The sequence below is a fragment of the Tamandua tetradactyla genome, chromosome 23, assembly GCF_023851605.1.
Source record: "Tamandua tetradactyla isolate mTamTet1 chromosome 23, mTamTet1.pri, whole genome shotgun sequence".
NCBI classification, from domain to species: domain Eukaryota; kingdom Metazoa; phylum Chordata; class Mammalia; order Pilosa; family Myrmecophagidae; genus Tamandua; species Tamandua tetradactyla.
Genome location: NC_135349.1, coordinates 42,413,338 through 42,432,073, shown reverse-complemented (window position 1 = coordinate 42,432,073; position 18,736 = coordinate 42,413,338). Strand labels below are relative to the sequence as shown.

The 18,736-nt window shown below is 41.6% G+C and overlaps 1 protein-coding gene and 2 pseudogenes across 2 annotated transcripts in view; all 3 read right to left on the bottom strand.

Moving 5' to 3' along the window:
• Positions 1–1,387: 1,387 nt before the first annotated feature.
• Positions 1,388–2,694, bottom strand: LOC143667480 (UDP-N-acetylglucosamine transporter pseudogene; annotated as a pseudogene).
• On the bottom strand, positions 2,604–4,065 carry LOC143666775 (WD40 repeat-containing protein SMU1 pseudogene; annotated as a pseudogene).
• Positions 4,066–12,815: 8,750 nt separating this feature from the next.
• The window catches only part of PARN (poly(A)-specific ribonuclease), a 226,455-nt gene continuing 220,534 nt past the window's right edge, over positions 12,816–18,736 (bottom strand). Inside the window, exon 25 of one of the 2 annotated variants that reach the window (XM_077141737.1) lies at positions 12,816–17,052. In XM_077141737.1, coding sequence (XP_076997852.1) covers positions 17,000–17,052 — 53 coding nt within the window. In that variant the 3' untranslated portion in view covers positions 12,816–16,999. The remainder of the gene's footprint in view (positions 17,053–18,736) is intronic. The other variant, XM_077141738.1, reaches the window with a different exon arrangement.

The window sequence follows — 18,736 nt, the reverse complement described above, 5'->3', positions numbered from 1 at the left end:
TTGATTTAAAATGTTTTGTATTTTTAAACACTTAAAATTCTGGATGAAATAGATTAGGCATGTGTACTGTAGAGGCTAGGTTTTCATCAGCCAGGTAATGTAGTTCTAATTAGCTAAAAGTACTCAACAGTTTGTAACATAATCTTTTTGAGCCAAATTCTGTTTAACAAAATCCATTAGGATTATATAAAAAATAGTTGTTTTTAACAGTTTTAATATCTATAAGAACAGGTGACTTTAAAAAATATATACAATACAAATGAAAACAAATTAAAATATTCCTTATATTCAATAGGTAATTCTACCTATATTTAGTAATTAAATTTAAACCCACATTCCAATTTTGGAAAACATTTTTGCCCACTAATTCATCTTACCATTTCTGATACTTTCTCTTTCCTATTAACTGACTTACTTATTAGATAAATCGTAATTTACAACCTCAACCCCAATGTTTCAATAGAACTGTTTAAAAGAAACCACTATTTTAAAGCAAAGTGGTGGTTCCTTCCCAGCAGCTCTTGTTACCCTGCAGAAAGGGAACTCAGAATTCATCTGCTCTGCCTAAACATGGGATCAGAGCACTCCTGGGGCACTGGCTTTAGGAGAAGACTCGAAAGTTCTTTTGAGCAGCCTTAGATTTAAAGATATAACGTTATTTCAAATAAGAAATACATGGCAATCTGAAAGTCTCCAAGAAAAGTTGTTTTGGTCTCAAATCACAGATGTATACTATTTTTGTTGTTCTTGCTACTGTTAATAGTTGTAGATTAAAGGAAGTTTGTAGAGATCAATGAGCCAAATTTTCACTTTAAACTGCCCTAGATTTATGTACAGTATATGCTTAATATGCTGAAATTCTTCAAATAGAGATATTATAGACAACAATAATTTATTTTAAACTGTTAAATGAGCATTTAGTCCTTTAAATGACATTTTAAAATTTTAATGGAAATTAACACATATACAAATTTAATTTCAAGTGATACCAAACATTTATCTGATATACAAAAAAAATACAATTAGGAGATTAAGGAAAAACTCCATTAGTGTGAAAGTCACTGACTCCTGTTTAGTACAGGAGCAAATTAATTGCTTTCAGGAGCTTGAAGCACTAGAACATCTTAAAACATATATAGAGAAATAGATGTGTGTATCTCTCTACATTAAATTTAAATGTGAATTTTATTCTCTGATAAGCTGAACCAGAATGTTACAATTTTTATGTAGTTTAACAAACAACATTCACAATCCTTTTTTTTAGTAATCCTTTGTACAAATACAAAAATCTTACATACGTGGAAATATTTTTTCAAATTACATATACTTGAATTTCTTTACAACTTTATATGTAATTATAATTTTCAAACTTTGAATATCTATGGGATTTGATATATCTGTACAAGAAGATATATCAGAGTACATACACTGTGTACAAGAAGAGTAAGATAGAAAAAACATTTAATGAGATTAAAAAGATCTGATTTGCAAAAATTGATACCTGACAGTTGTGCTCTTGCAAAGAGTGTATAGGACATTTCTGCAGCAGTTAAAAAGTTAAAATCTTTTTAAACCTAGATTTAAAATTTTCTCTAATTAAAGTATTGTAACCCCTGGAAATACTTTAAAGTTTTGATTTCTAGATACAAAAGGTATTTTTTTTGTACATACATCGTTTTTCCTTAAACTTTTATAATTTTAAGCCATTTGCACAATATAATCAGATTCAGCATGATACCTTCACATAATCTGTTTGAGGTCCCCTGTGCAGGATTAATGTCGAGATTTCTAGTGCACCATCTTGAAAAACCAGTTTAAGATGGTATACTGCTATGAGTTAGTGCGATTTCCTGTAGGCTTAGGAATATAACCCTATAGGAAAGTAGCTGTTATTACAAGGATGGCTCCAAGGAAAAAGATGTTGATTGGTACAAAATCTTGTAGACAAAAATAGGATATCAGTGTTGATGATATTATGGATAAAGAAGCTGCAAATCCTTTAAAAATATTATCTGCCTGAAAAATACTATATCCCTGGAAAAATCCATTCTTTGATAACAATTCTCTGCCATAAATACATACATTCATTAATCCAAATATAACTCCAAAGAAACCAAGCCAAATGTTTCTTATCTACATGAATTGCTTGGTTTTTAAAAAAATTTTCTCCAAGTAAACCGAAGCCAAGTCACTTGAAAAATATGCTGTAAGAACTGCCACAAGTCCTACAAATACAGAGCCAGCTGAAAGTTCCTCAGAATCAAGTTTTTGAGAATCTGAGGGCCATTGCACAAAAGCAATTCCTGTCATGAAAATTGCTAGGGAGAACCACTGGTACACACCTAATTTTTTACGAAGCATAGACAAAGAAAATAATGCCGTAGTAAGAAATTTTCAACTGATAGGTGACCTGATCAGTAACTGCATCTAGATTTGACAGTGCCACATAGAGTAAATTATTCTGAAGAGTATTGATCCCTGATGGAATAGCAATTTAAGCATTTCCATAGGTTTATTAAGAATTTCAACATGTAGTACTTAATTCAGTGCCCTTAGATTACATTTGCTGTTTTGGTACACTGGTAAAATGCAGGCCATTGTCTTCAAAAGTTTAGCAATAACCACTGCAGTAGAAGATAGATAACGGGGTCCCTCCTCTTTTTTTTTTTTTTTTTTGAATATGTATGTCTTCATTTAAGTGCATGCTCTCAAGTTAGTTTAAAAAGAAAAGTCAAATCAGGGTTTCCAGAGCTTCAAGAGTCCATCCTCACTGTAAGTAGCAATCAGGTTTTGATGTGGGTGATGTGCAATACCAATCACGTCCTTTTCATGAACTGTCAAAGTTCTCTCCAGTTTGCCAGTGACTGTACTGAAACAATAGAGCACAAAATCCTCCCCCACACAGTAGATCCATTCACCACGGGGAGAAAGGGCACAGCAAACAAAGTCACCACCTTGTCTCTTACCAGAGCTGAAGCTTCTGACAATCTGCCCCTGCATGTTCATGATGACCACCGTGTTTGATCTGTTGCACACCACAAAGTGCTCTGGGTTTTTAGGAAGCAGAATCACACTGTTGACAGTGATATCTGTTCCTGCAGTGCTGCCCAGGGATTTAAAGGTATTTGAACATTCTGTGGTCTTCATATTCCAAACCTTCACAGTGCCATCAGATGATGCACTAATAATATAATGTCCATCTTGTGTAAATGTTGCTTCATTAACAAAAGAGGAATGGCCACGAAATTCCTTCAGAGTCTTTCCAGATTTTAAGCCATGAATTCTAATTGTCTGGTCAAATGAGGCACTAAGGATCTGACTACTATGCTTAGACAAGTAACACCTTTACTGTGTGCCCTTTCGAATCTCCGCAAACACTGTCCACTCTGGATCTTCCATACCTTGATTTTTCCATCTTGGGCTCCAGTTGCTAACATTTCTGTATCTCTGCTGAAACACATGCAGAGGACAGCATCGTCCATCATCATAAAGTTATCCTAGGCCTGGTACTTAAGATCCTTTCTGATTTTTCCAGTCGTAAAATTCCATACTTCAATGAATCCATCAACAGACACAGTAACTAGATACTGACCATCTGGAGAAAATCGAGCACACTCCACATGTGATTTCTGACCAAACAATATGCCTGCTCAGCTGTGTAGGAAACTTTTCTTCTTCCACATCTTTCACAGCTGCTTTGCCTCGGAATAAATCTATGGTCATGCCGGGAGGAAGCAATCCCTGGTGCTGCTGCCACTTCAGTGCCTGTCCCAGCAATGCCATGAGACGAGACGGAGGAACTACACTAACTTCCCCAGCTAAGGCCTGGGCAATCGCTGCTCTTCTCTTTTCTTTACTACTTCCATCTGGGTATGTCTCACGAGGATCAAAATAAGACCCGGCCAAGAGGTTCTCCAGATGAATATACCGCTCTGGCTGTGTTTGCTTTAACATAATCATGGGGTCCATCTGTCTCAGAAGTGATCTGGCAGCACCCAATTCACGAAGTTCTATCAATTCCAGAACCACCTGTTCACAGAGGTCAATGAGGATTTTGTAATAATTATGCCATTATCTTTAGACAGCTAGTTCACTTTAGGGTTCATTCTTTGTGTTGTACAGTTCTGAGGGTTTTCTTTTTTTTTGTAACTTACATACACCCTAAAAATTTCCCTTTTTATCCCCTTTCAAATGTACAGTTCAGTGGCGTTAATTACTACAAATCTAAGTTTGCCAAACTTTTGTTCATTAAAAACTTTAATTATGTCTACATCCATTGCCAAAACTTTTCCATCACCCCAAACAGAAACTCCATACCCATTTAACATGAACTTCCCAGTCCCTCCCTAGCTCCATTCACCTGCTGATGGACACTTGAGTTGCTTCCGCTTTTTAGCTACTGTGAATAATGCTGCTGTGAACAGTGGTGTACAAATATCCATTCGAGTTCTGCTTTCAGTTCTTTGGGGTGTACCAAGAAGTGGGATTGCTGGGTAAAATGGTCATTCTGCATTCAACTTTCTGAGGACCCATCAAACTGATTTCCACAGTGGCTATACCATTTACACCACCACCAACAATGTACAAAGGTTTTAATTTCTCTGCCTCCTCGCCAACACTTATTTTGTCTTTTTTTTTTTAATGTAACAGCCATCCTAGTGAGTGTGAAATGCTATCTTATTATGATTTTGATTTGCATTTCCCTGATGGCAATAATGCTGTGCATCTTTTCATGTGCTTATTAGCCATTTGTATATCTTCTTTGGAGAAATGTCTATTTAAGTACTGTGCCCATTTTTAAATTAGGTTATTTGTCTGAGAGGGTCTTTTTAAATTGGACTATTTTAGACAAGATAATCTTGCCAAAAAAGACAGGACAAGATAAAAGAGGTGTTTTTTTTTTTTTTTTTTTTGCTCAAGTTATATTTAGGTAATTTAAATCTGTTTTATAAGAAAAAATTGAATCCCCCCCCCCAACAGATTTTTTCTAGATGAAAACATAGGGATATGCTAGACCAAAAAAATTGAAGCCAAGAAACTTTGCCTGGGAGGGCAAAGTGCAGACTTTTGCAGAACCCTGCGAGGGGGAAGCTTATACACATGCCAGGCTTATGTAATTTCTTCCATGCACACGCCTTGCTATATTTCTTATGCCAGCCAGAGGACAAGTTACCAGCCTTTTGCTGCTCGCCTCTTCCAACAGAGGGACGGGTAGGTTGGCAACTTCGGTTTGTGGCCCTTGCAGGTGCTTCAAGCCCAGGTGGGTGGCACTGGCCACAGGCGGGCTCCAGTGGCCCATGGGCAGACTGCCGAGAGGACAGGAAGTGGTTTCCTATCTTGGCTCTGTTGGGGATAAGGAAAGTAAAACCGCAGCATGCATTCCCCCTGCGTGTTGTGGTCCAGTTTGTCCAGCCTCTGACTGTCAATAATCCGGAATTTGACTCAGGAAAAGCTAATCGCATCCACCGGGTTGCCCTCCGATTTGTTGAATGGGATAAAAGTGATCTCAGAGAGTCCTGGGCCTACAGTTTCCCTTGATAATGATTGTGACTCAGTGAAGCTCGAGGGTTTTGTCAGATTCAGGAGACTGGGTTAAGTGGGGTAAAATGGAGGGTTTTTTCACCTTCTCTTTAATTCTCCATTGTCCAGCCGGTTTCCCACCACGCTGGGAACGTGTGAATTGGCAGGTACTTAGCATCCCGGCCAGACGGCCTGTTCTCCACTTTACAGGGCCCGAGAGCCCTCGTCTTCCTGTTCCACTTGCTCATTCCCACTTAGACTCTTTGGCCAGGAGTGTCCTGAAGGAGTTTCTATTAAGAACAGGATTCGTGGAAACCACACGTTGGAGGCAGCATGCTATTTCGTACAGACCTGAACTCAGGCCTTGACTCTGCAGCTTCCTAGCTGTGGGAGCCTAGCCGTTCCCGATCTCAGCCTCAGTTTCCCCCATTGTCAAGTAAAACTAATAGCACACTATCCACGCGGCGTCCCAGTGAGCGGCAGTGTAATAACAGAAAGCGCCTTGCGGGTAGTAAGCACTCACCCAGTCCTCTCCCCATTTCACTGCCATTGTTTATTCATACCAGGAAGCACCAAGCGTCTCCTGGAAAATACAGAACCCTACAGTCTCCCTCTGGTATTTAATCCTGTACTTGCTGATTTTCTTCTCTGTTGTGTGTTCTTTTCTCTAACAACAGCAGAAAATGTTCATTGGAGCGTACTCTATTCCAAGCACTTCACAATCTTTTAAGGTGTAGGTAAACAGTGGGTAAACCCGTTTCACAGCGAAAGCTGAGGCCCAGGAGGGTTCAGTGACGCGCCCTGGAGGTCACGGTCAGTGGCAGAGCTAGAAGTTCAGCCCCAGATGTTTGCCCACCAGGCTCACGTATCTAAACGGTGTCGATAGCACTGCGCAAACGAAGAGCAAAGGAGAGGGATGCGAACAGGGAGACGTGCCGAGGCTGAGGGCCGCGGCACCTGGGCAGATCCGGTTCACATCGGGGGTCAGTGCATTTCGTTGGGGCCAGACGCCCCCTTTCTTCAATCTCCATCCATTTATGGGTAGAGGAACAGAGAGCTATACACACGTCTGCAACCCTACCCCCACCCCCACCCCAGCAACCATAAAGCTCCGTCCCTATCTCAGACGATTTCTTGAGAGCTAGCTTCCTGGAAGGGGGGTTGGAGCATCCTGGAGCTAAAACAGTTTAAAAGCTCTTGCTGTGCATTGCCAAACTGCTTTCTAATCTATGGTCCCGCCAGAGGGTTACAGAATGTGAGCGGTGGTGTCCGAATACCTAATCACCTCGCTTTACAGAGGCGGCAGTGGAGGCCCAGAGAGAACAGACGTGCCCGGGATTCCCCAGCCCCGGGAAGAAGCACATGCAGGGTCTGCGCCCGTCTTCTGAAGCTTTCTATTCTCAAAGCATGCCGTGCGTCCAGCTGCGGCGACATCACCTGGGAACTGTGAGAAATATAAATTCTTGTGCCTCACCCCAGGCCTCCTGAGTCAGAGACGCCAGGGCGGGGCTCAGCGACCCGGAAAGCAGCCCTCCAGGTGACTCGGCACCCCCTCTAGCTTAAGAACCACTGGCCTAGAGAAAGCTAAATGATGAGAAAATGTGCCAGACTCGTTCATAAAGAAAATCTGTGGCTGCTGGATGGTGGCTGAGGGAGCAAATCCAAGGGAAAGGCCACTTCTATCTCCAGCTCACACCTCGAGTCAGCACCTTGTAGCTTGTTGATGTCTTAGGATGATTTGGACTGTATGGTAGATGTCACTCTCTCACACTGAGGGCCTAGCTCGTTCAGACACCTGTTGCTCATATTTAGAGTTGATTATGTGCCAGGTATGTTACTATCACCTTGGGACCCTTGGTTGGGGAAATGAAAGCTCAGAGCAGTTGAGACACATCCTGAGGTCACACAGCTCGGAAGTGGTGGAACTGAACTTTGAGGCCTGACTGCCAGAGACTGTGCCCTTCACGGCCACATAGCCCGAAAGGAGTCGAGACACTTACATACGTGGAGCCTTTCAAATGATTGGGTTTGTTGTGGTTGCTTGGAATCTTCCATAGCTCTTTGTTGAGAGCCTTCTCCTCCATCTCCTAACCCTGAATCCTGACAAACCAGCGCCAGCCTTGGGGCACAGTAGTCCTTGCCTGGTCTACCAGGTTTAATGTTTTTTTTCCTCCCAATAGCTTTAGCTCTATTCTCAGGCCCTGTTGCTGGAGCACTGGGCTCCTAGGCATCACTCTGCCCATGTCAGTGTGCTGAGTTCTCAACTTCTGTCTCTACTGGCAGGTGGGGGCCAGTGGCCCTTGGAAGGGCCCAAGTCTGAGGTGACAGGGATGCAGACGGAGGGTATCCCTCGCCCATGGTGCTTCTCAGCTGTTTCCTGGGACGGGCAGAGGGATGTCCAGAGGCCAGAGCCAAGAGAAAAGTGAGGTTCCCTGCTGCCCAGAATTAAGCCAACCCCCTCCTTCCCCAGTGCCTGCAATAACAGTGAAACAGAAGAGACTCCAAATACTGACTTCTTGGGACAGGGCAGGGAAGCCAAACGAAATGTGAAGAGGTGTCTGAAAGCCTGGAGGAAGCCAGTAGGCCCTTCCGTAAGTCCATTTGTGGTAAGAAACCTTGGACTGGAACAGCTGGTCCCCTACTGCAGAAATAGACCAATGTATATATAAAGAAATCCTACAACTCACCAGTAAAAAGGCAAACAATCCAATTAAACACCTACTAAAATGGCTACTATGTAAAAAAACAAAACACAACGGAAAACAACAAGTGTTGGAGAGAATGTGGAGAAATACGAATGCTTGTTCCTTGATTCTGAGAATGTACAAGGGGTGCAGGTGGTGTGGAAGACAGTTAAGCTGCTCCTCAGAAAGTATGACCCAGGAATCTCACTTCAAGGTATAGACTCAAAAGAACTGAAAGCAGGAACCTGGGCAGCTATTTGCACACCAATGTTCATAGCGGCATTAACCACAATAGCCAAAAGATCCAAAAGATGGAAACAATACCAATACCCATCAACAGATGAATGGATAAATAAAATGTGGTATATACATACAATGGAATATTATTCAGCCATAAAAGGGAATGAAGCTCTGATAAATGTGGCAACATAGATTAATCTTGAAGACATCATGTTGAGTGAAGTAAGATAGACACAAAAGAACAAATATTGTATGATCTCATTGATATAATTAGACTAAACAAATTCATAGTTAGAAGCTAGAATACAGGTTACCAGGGGCCAGGGTGAGGATGGAGGATGCGGCGTTACTGCCTAATTTGTACAGAGTTACTGTTTAGGGGAATGGAAAGCTTTGATGATGAAAGGTGATGATGGTAGCACAGCATTTTGAACGTAATAAACAGCACTGGATTATATAACGTGGACGTGGTTAAAAGGAGAAATTTTAGGCTTACATATGCTACTAGAATACATATTTTTAAAAACCCAAAGGACAATATGAACTATGAATCCTAATGTAAATTATGGACTATAGCTAATGGTATAATTATACATTATTTCAACAACTGTAAAATTATCACACTAGTGCAAAGTATTAATGCAGAAAGCTGCGCGTGTGAGTGTGCATGTGTGGATAGTATATGAGAACTCTGTATTTTCTGCATTATTTTTCTGTAAACCTATAGCTTCTCTAATTTTAGAAAAAAAGCAGAGTAGAATGCTTGCCTTCCATGTGGGAGACCTGGGTTCGATTCCCAGACCATGCACCCAAGAAAAAGAAACAACAAAACAGACCTATGTGCCAAGACATGGCTCAACTCTGGAAGCAAACATCCCTCCACAAAGAGGGCTTGAGCTGAGACTTCAGAAGGATGTGCCGTTCTCTTCTACCTGCTTCTGGACCCCAGCACCAAAGAGAGTAAAAAAGATTAATGCCAAAAAGAACTTTTGAGTACTGCTATAATTTAAGCATCAGCAGTGGGGCCTGTGAGAATAAATGGCAAAGGAAGGTTCCACTAGCACCTGGAAACCAAATGGTCACACAACCTGTCCCTGTATCTCCTGGGAGGCAGAACAGAGCACTGAGGACAAGTTCACCTTCAGTATGTTCATTTCCTCCTTGGCCTCTAAATGGATGAGCTGTATAAGAAAAATGGGATATGATGTGCAGGAGAAGGAAGTGTGATTAGATGGAATATACCTAATAGCAGTCTAAGACAGGGCCTCTAAAAAAGGGGGGTCTGGAGACCTCCTTTAAAAGCCCAGGTTGCTCCCCATCTCTACATGGGACATGACTCCCAGGGGTGTCAACCTCCTTGGAAGCATGGGACAGAAATCCTAGAACGAGCTGGGACTCAGCATCAAGGGATTGAGAAAACCTTCTCGGCTGAAAGGGGGAAGAGAGAAATGAGACAAAATAAACTTAGTTTCAAATAGTTGAGAGGTTATCCTGGAGGTTATTCTTACGCATTATATAGATAACTCCTTTTTAGTTTAAGATGTATTAGAGAGGCTAGAGTAAGTGCCTTAAACTGTAGAGCTGTGTTCCAGTAGTCATTTCTTTAAGATGATTGTATGATATATTTGGAAGTGACTGTGTGATTGTGAAAACCTTGTTCTGATGCTCCTTTTATCTACAGTGTGGAAAGATGAGTAAAAAACATGGATTAAAAATAAATAAATAATAGGGAGAACAAATGTTAAAATAAATTGGGTATAGCTTGAACATGGAGGGGCCATGAGCCAAGGAAGGGCGGTCAGCCTTGAGAAGCTGGAAGTCAAGGAACTGGATTTTCTCCCGGAGCCTCTAGAAGTAACCCAGCCCTGCCAATACCTTGATTCTAACCCAGCAAGATCCATTTTGAACTTCTGATCTCCAGAACTGTAAGATAATGTGTATTGTTTAAGCCACCAAGCGTGGGGTAATCTGTTACAGCAGCAATAAAAAACAAATACATTAAAGTAATAAATAAATTGGGTAGAAGAAAATACTAATGGTCAATGAGAGGGAGGGGTAAGGGGTATGGTATATATGAGTTCTTCTTTTTATTTCTTTTCCTGGAGTGATACAAATGTTCTGAGAAATGAGCATGGTGATGAATATACAACTATGTGATGATATTGTGAGTCACTGATTGCATACCAAGTATGGATCATTCATATGTTAAGAATGTTCTTGCTGTATGTTGATTGACCTTATTAATTAAAACTGAAAAAAAAAATGTCCAAGCTGTAGTGCAATGGTAACCCATAGCAAAGTCTGAAATCGGTTCTGTATCTACTTATTGAGGTGAACTCTGAAAATCATTGCTTTTCCCCCCCCTTTTCTTTGTATATATGTTTTACGTGACAATAAAAAAAATTTTAAAATTAAAAAAAAGGTCCAGGCTGACAGCCAAATGGGAGGTGAGGAGGCTACTGAGAAGGGAGGAAACAAGAGTCTTGTGAAGTCCACTCTACTTGTGAAGTTTACAGTGACTGTAGGTTCAAGGAATTCATTTGGCTCCTTTCTTAGGACCAGTGCCTGGCCTTTCTGAGGCAAGGAGAGAACAGCAATAGCTGGCTGTAGATATTGGTCAAATTCAGAATGGCACAGCAGAGCCCTGCCTGGGAGTTCTCTGAGTGGCTGTTGGGTGACCCCTGTAGTCCTGGCCACACTAAGACTGCCTGTGAACAGACACCAACATAAAAGGTCACACGATAAAGACTTGTGCTCCTTGGGAAGGTGTGCTTTAGTTTACTGCCCAAGCAGTTTGGGGAAAGAACAAACAAACATTAGGAGCTCACACTCAGTGTCTCCTCTGCTAAAACGGGACATCAAGCAAATCAGGTCCACTCTCTCCTTTCACCTGCGGAAGATGGGGTGAGTGGGGAGGGTTCTGCATCCACCGTTCTTACCCTCTTTGCTGCCAAAAATTGTCAGCGTCCAGCTGTGGCTTTGCACTCAAATGCCATAAAGCCTGTTGGTATTGAAAGGTCAAGTGTCATCCGGAATTAGCAGCTTGGCTGAGCAGCAGCTTTTCTATCATCAGAGTATAGTAAGGGCAGCTGTCAGAAGGCTTAGGCAACGACTAGAAAGGGAATCCCCTCTTACAACGGAGAAAGCTCACCCTCGGTTAGGTGCATCCTGGAGAGAGAGTATCAGGGATGGTCCAGGAACTCTATTAGCTGATGGTTACCAAACAATAGCAGGTAGAAGATATTTGCACACAGGTTCACAACGGCCAAAAGGAAGAAACAAACCAAATGTTTATCAGAAGATGCATGGGTAAACAAAATGTAGTATGTGTGTGCATGTACAGACACACACACACAATGGAATATCATTTGGCCATAAAAACAGTGAAGTTCTGATGCATGCTACCACATGGATAGACTTTGAAGACATCATGTTGAATAAAATAAGCCAGACACAAAAAGACAATGAGTACTTTTTCTTAGATGAAATATCTAAAAGAAGCAAATTTCATAGAGACAGATATCCAGGGGCTAGGGGATGAGGGAAAGGGGGAATTGCTGCTTAATGGGTACAGTGTTTCTGTTTGGGGAATGGAAAATCTAGGGTAATGGATGTTGGTGCTGGTAGCACATCTGAATGTAATTAATACCACTAAATCGTACGCCTGAAAGTGATTAAAATGGGAAATTTTGAGTTGTATGTTACTACAATAAAAAGTTAAAAAAAAAAACAAAAAACAACCCCCCCCCCCCCCCCTCAGGTGAACATGCTGTTTCCACCAGGCCCTGCAGCATCTGGAGCTTTCTCAGGTTAAAGTTCACAGCATGACTAGAGAAGGCGGAAGACTGAGACCTACAGGTGCACACACCCGAACTGCTTCTAGGAGGGACCAGACAACTTGGAGGAGGGGGTGGCTCACAACCAGCAGGAACACGAAGCGGCCTTCTTCAGGTATTCTATTACCTTACCTCAAAAAAATCAAATGTATCAATTTACTCCATAAATTACTGGGGGGTGGGGAGAAGAGATTTCATTTGATGAAACGTAAGTCACGAGAGAGAGAGAGAGAGAGAGAGAGAGAGAGAGAGAGAGAGAGAGAGAGAGAAAAGGCTTTCAAAAACACTGAGCTATTTTTTTTTTTTTTTTTTTTTTTTTTTTTTTTTTTTTTAAAGGAAAGACAGAGAGAAGGAAGGAAGGATAGAAGGAAGGAAGGAAGGAAGAAAGGGAAACATTTTTAAACATTTTCTTGTTTTATTGTATTCTGTTTCTCCGTTTTTGTTACATGGGCTGGGGCCGGGAATCGAACCGAGGTCCTCCGGCATAGCAGGCAAGCACTTTGCCCGCTGAGCCACCGCGGCCCGCCCACTGAGCTATTTTTAATACTCACTAGCTCTTCCAGACAAGAGTTGCCTGGCTGGTCTGGCCTGAGCAGTAACCAAGCGTCAGATCATTTTCTTCTCCACATCAAGAGAAATACTGCAAAATTGTGCAAATGGTAACTGTATACATTGGAATGATGAAATTCTCACTGTGCTGTTGTTCAGCAATAACCACACAGTTTGAAAATAACATACTCAAGATCCACACTTACTAAGTCAATCGCTGTTGTTTTTTTTCCTTCTTTCTTTTCACCATGGTGCTAAAGCAATCCAATAGGGAAGGTCTTTTCTACAAAAGGTGTTAGAATCACTGGCTATCCATATGGAAAAATGGAACTTTAACTCCTATCTCACATCATACACACAAAAAAAATCAAAGATATATCAAAGACTTAAACAAAAAACGAGAACTATAAACTTCTAGAAGAAAACATGGAAAAATATTTTCATGACTTGAGGTTTTTTAGACAGGGCATAGAAAGGAAGAAAAGAGAAGAAAAAGTAATAAAGTAGACATCTACCCATTAAAATTTACTGTTAAGTAGGTAAACAGGCAAGCCATAGTTAAGGGCAAAAAAATTTCAAAACATTTATCTGATAAAGGACTGATGTCCAGAATGTAAGATGAATGTCTGCAACTTAACCCTCAGAAATATGTGCAAGATAATTGAACAAATTCTCTTGGCAACAAATGGGCAACACACACATCACCATTAGTTATCAGGGAAATGCAGATTAAAACTGTGATGATACACTAGGCACTGATCAAGACGGCAAAATCAAAGACTTGGCAATACCAACTATGGTCAAGGAAGGGAGTTACTTGATCTCTCTCATACATTGTTGGCGAGAACATAAATATGACCACTTTTGAAAAAGATCTTGCAGTTTCTTATAAAACTAAACACACACCTGCCCTATGACACAGCAATTCCATTACTTGTACCCCAAAGAATGGAAGCGTACAAGCGTTCTCAAAAAGCTTGTACAAGAATGTTCACAGCAGCTTTACTCATAATAGCTCAAAACTGGAAACAGCCCAGGTGTTAATCGACTGCAAAGTAGAAAAACTGTGGTCTCCTCATACTCAGCAATAAGGAAGGAACTACAGATACATGCAACCACGTGAACCTCAAAAATATTATGCTGAGTAGAAAAAGTCTTAAGCCAAGGACTACGTGTTTCAGGTTCTATTTACACAAAATTCTAGAAAATGTTAAATTAATCTGTGGCTCCAAAAATCAGACTTGTGGTTGCTGCTGGGGATGGACATAGGGGTTGACTGAGAAGAGGCAGGGCAGAATTTCCTGGAGAGGTGGTAATGTTCTATATTTTGACAGTTTGGGTTGCATTTGTCAGAACTTATCAAATGGTACACTTAAGACCTGAGCATTTCACTGTCTCTTCTCTCTGCACAAACGTAAACAAATATTGAACTCCGGCTAATGACAGGCATGCTGAAGCATCTGGGAGAGGGAAGTGCACTGATGTTTGCAACTTATTTAAAATTCAACAAAATATAAGACGGATGATGGATGGATGAATGGATATGGGATAAAGCAAATAAGAGCAAAATTAACTGCAGGTGTTAAATACACAGGTGTTCATGGAATGATTCTTTCAACTTCTGTTTATGTTTGAAAATATATGTAATAAAATGTTGGGGTAAAAACTGGACAGATACCAAACTATAAAAATGGACAGAGCCTCAGATTTAGTCTCCATCCTAGTTCTGAAGTTGAAGTGCTACAAAATCATTGCAATCAAAAACAGCAAATCCCTGCCTCCAGGAAATGGCTACAACATTCAAGAAACCTTCTTCAGTATCAGGTCGGAAGTACATCCTAGAGCTTTCAGCTCAAAAGAGATGTGAAGAAAGACTAGTGTCTACGTATAGAGGGGGCAGAGGGCCAACCCAGTTCAAGATTTTGTTTTAAGATATGGATGGCAAATAAGGGTCTGAGCATGTACAAGGGTTCCTCTGAGCATTAAATTTAATCTTAGGCCAAATTCCAATTGACCATGCCCATTATCAGCTCCAGCTGATAAGAGGAGACACAAGGGTTTCAGATCAAAAGCATCATCTTCAGATACAACTATAATTGACTGCACTTGTGTATACTGAGCACTGTACATAATTTCATTTATCCTCAAAATCACCATTATCTTCATTTATAAATGAGAAGGCTGAGGCTCAGAGGGAGTAACTGCGTCTAAGAACAGGCAGCTGGAGCTGAGATGCCAGCCACAAGGTCCTTTCCAGAACACACCCCTCCCCCAGCCCCTCTGGACCAGTAATGACAGGTGCACCATCTGTGTTTATAGAGCTCCCCCAGTAGGGAACATGGAGCACAACTGAGTGGGTTTCAGGACACAGTGGAGAATTTCATTACATTAAGGCAGGAGGTGTCTTCTCTCTCTCACTCCAGACACAAAAAGTTCGCTACAACCCTAGGTGCTCTGAGTTTATACTTAAGGCGTAATCAGGCCAGAGGTACTTTTCATTTGTACGCCAATCAGTCTTTAGTTGGTTTTCACTTTCTCCTTATGTAAAAAAGATGAGTCAGAAGTTCAAGTGTCAAAAAATCCAACCAACCAAACAAAAAAACCTGCTGGTTCCTATCTGTATGTTTTCATGATTCAGCAGACTCCAGCAGCCCCTCTTTCAACATCTTTCCTGTTTGCATCCGCTTTTAGTTTGTCATCATCCTCCTTCAACACTTTCTTTCCCACTGAGCCGTGAGCAATGACAGACTTAGAAGGGGTGTGAGCGCCTCCTTGCCAAGTATGGGTTTGTGACTTTGTGGCTATGAAACTCTTGGGGAAGGGAGGGAGCAGGTAAGGGAATATGCGGAACATCCCGGAATTCCAGTCTGAGTTGTTAAAAATGTTGAGTCCATCTACCACTCAAAAAGACCCACATCCTCCCACACAGCCATTTATCATAGGGTTTAACTTCAGCACTGGGGCATCTGGTTCAATAAGGCACGTATACAGGTTGGAGGTTTAAAAAACAAAACAAAAAACCCAGAAGCACTAGGCTTGGTGACTTACTAGATCTTTTCAGGGTTGATCTTGAGAGAAATATATCCATATGCATATCAAACACATCATTCACTTATAAAAAAAGAGGAAGGAAAAACCTGAGTCCTATGAAAATTTCTTTAATTTTTATCTTTTGGAAATACATTTTTCATTTTGTTTTCACAATACAAAAATGTTACATATCTAAGAATGATCTATCTGAAGCAGATCCATTGAAGTAGATCCACGAAATTTTGTTGCTGTTATTTGTTTCAACAGAGGAAGGGCTGGTACATGTTGCAGATCTGTCATTTCTCATGATTTCCTAGACTCACACACATGCACCCACACACGACCCTTTACCTGCAGACTGCCATCCAAACACACACACACAAAAGAAAAAAAGAAGAAAAGACAACCAGGTGATGACACCGAAGAGAGAACACAGCACAACATGAAAGAACAGAAGTTAATTTTGTTACTCCAACACCCCCTGTGAGAAACTCACATCTTAGGAAAAATAACTCTAAATAAATATGTCCAAAGGCCAAGGCATAGGTAAGCTCCTTGATGGGTTGACATCAGCAGGCATTTTCCTGCTGGAAAAACAAGCTTGAGAAAGCTGAATATTTTCAGGCAGCTATGGTGGGAAGCAGGGAGACACAACCGATTTCTCCATGGGGAGACTGCAATCATGCACTGTAACTGCCCAGCAATCTGCGCATGAAAAGATGGATGAGAACCTCTCCAGGCAGGACAGAGCTCAGCCCCAGATTCATAATCACAGCACATGAGAATATCAGCTCTTTTTACATATTTCACAGCCAACATTCCACATCAGGTGGGTTCTTAAAAGCACTAATTCATGACAGCAAAGATTTCACATGAGTAACAAATAACTGGTTAATAGTACACATATTCATGACAGCCTACAACTGTGATGAGTGTTCCACAGACAGTTTAAATTAAAAAGGAAAAAAAGAAACAACCACAAAAATAAAAATCGTGTTTCTAAGAGACATACTTAGTTTCAAATCCCTCCCATACCACATTTTATTCAATTAAATACAGTATGGCTTCCAAATGGTTTTGGGGTGTTGGCTGGTTCTCTCTCAGTGACAGCACCCGCAATTTGTTTCACTCAGTTCTTGGTTACCATGTATCAGGAACTTCAAAGAGCTTGGCAGAGCTGCTGGAGATGCCTCCTGGTGGAAAAACAAACGACAATTGTAAACAAGGGGAGGACAGCTCCTTGAGGAGCACACAGAAGGACACTGCACAGGGACAGGGCGCCTGCGCGGGCTGCAGAGACAGACTTTGAACCAGGGAGGGCAGCACTGGCTGCACAGCCACACGAACTGGTCTTGCTTATGGAGATCTGTGCCCACCAAGGAAGGTAAGACACAGGAACTTCACAGGAAAGATTAATGATACCCCCACCCCACCCCCACCCCAGCTTGCCCCCATTTATTTCATATGGGTTCAAACGTGGGTGCCCCCCCCAAAAAAAACAAATGTGGGTGTCCAACTATCTTTTATAGGGCGCACACACTGTATTCTTTGACAGCCTCCATGATGGACACAATTCATTTCATCCTCATAATAGCTCAACCAGGGTACAAATATCCCCAATTTACAGGGGAAAGGATAAATTCAGAAAGGCTCAGTAATGTGGCCAGTATCACACAGCTGAGGAGAGGCTGAGATGGGATTTGTGCCTCTCCACAGCACAAAGGCTCCACCGAAGTCCCAGGAATCTGAGCTTGGCTGGTCTGTGGCGTACCTGGTACTCAGGTGAGGAATCTTGGGGACTGGCGGCTACACAGTGGAAGAAAGCAGCCAGTGGGAACTCCGGGATTCCAGGGAAAAAGTTTGTAGCTTTTTCCAATTTCAGCAATATGTTGGCTAAGGTCCTTTTCTTGAATTAAAGGGGTCTCTTCTTCAATTAAAAAGTTACACCCTGGGGGGGGCCACGGTGGCTCAGTAGGCAGAGTTTTTGCCTGCCATGCCAGAGACCCAGGTTCGTTTCCTGGTGCCTGCCCATGCAAAGCAAAAAAAAACAGTCACACCTTGAAGTCAGAAACCCTTTTTCACTGTTCCACCAAGCAGTATAAGGGAGTGTTCAGACCTGAGTGCATGTGAAGGAAGTGAGTAAAGAGTGCTCAGAACGGAAACAGGGGCAGCCCGGGTGCTGGCCGCACAAGCAGTGCCACACATTATTTAAGCCAAGAAGCAGGGCTGGCAGAGAAAACTGTCAAAGCCTCTCCCCCCAACTGCTTAACACTCCAAGATTTCAAAAAGTCTTTGATATGCCCAAAACTGAGGGGGTTGTAGTGTCCCCTAAACCAGGAAATTGCTATCATCAACAACGGGGATGCCTAGAGAGAGAGAAATAGGCCTCAACACAGGAAAAGAAAACAGGAATTCCCACTTCTATTTATGACAAAAATGCAGAGAATTAGGATGAGAAGAGTAGGAGGTTGGAGTTTTCTGTCCCAGGTCTCACCAATGTGCTGAATATAATACAGTTTGGGACTCCGAATAAAGACCATAAGCAAAGATGGGCAGGGATGATGTAACTAGATGAATCTAACTAGATTCACATGATCTAGTTAGAAAAGGAATAGAGAGGATTAACCTACCACCCTGCCACAACTAAATACTGCAGCTGATCGGCGTTAACCTGTAATTAGTCTGATCTTCTGAATCACACATTCATACGACAGCAAACCTCAGGCAGGAAAAGAAACATCCATAAGGGCATTTTTAAATTCACATAATGGAAGATGGCTGAATATACTAGCTTGAGCTTGGCCCTGCTCCACAGAAAAGATAGAGAAGGGATAGGAGGGCGACTGAGGTGGGAATTTGGGAGTGTGACTGACATGG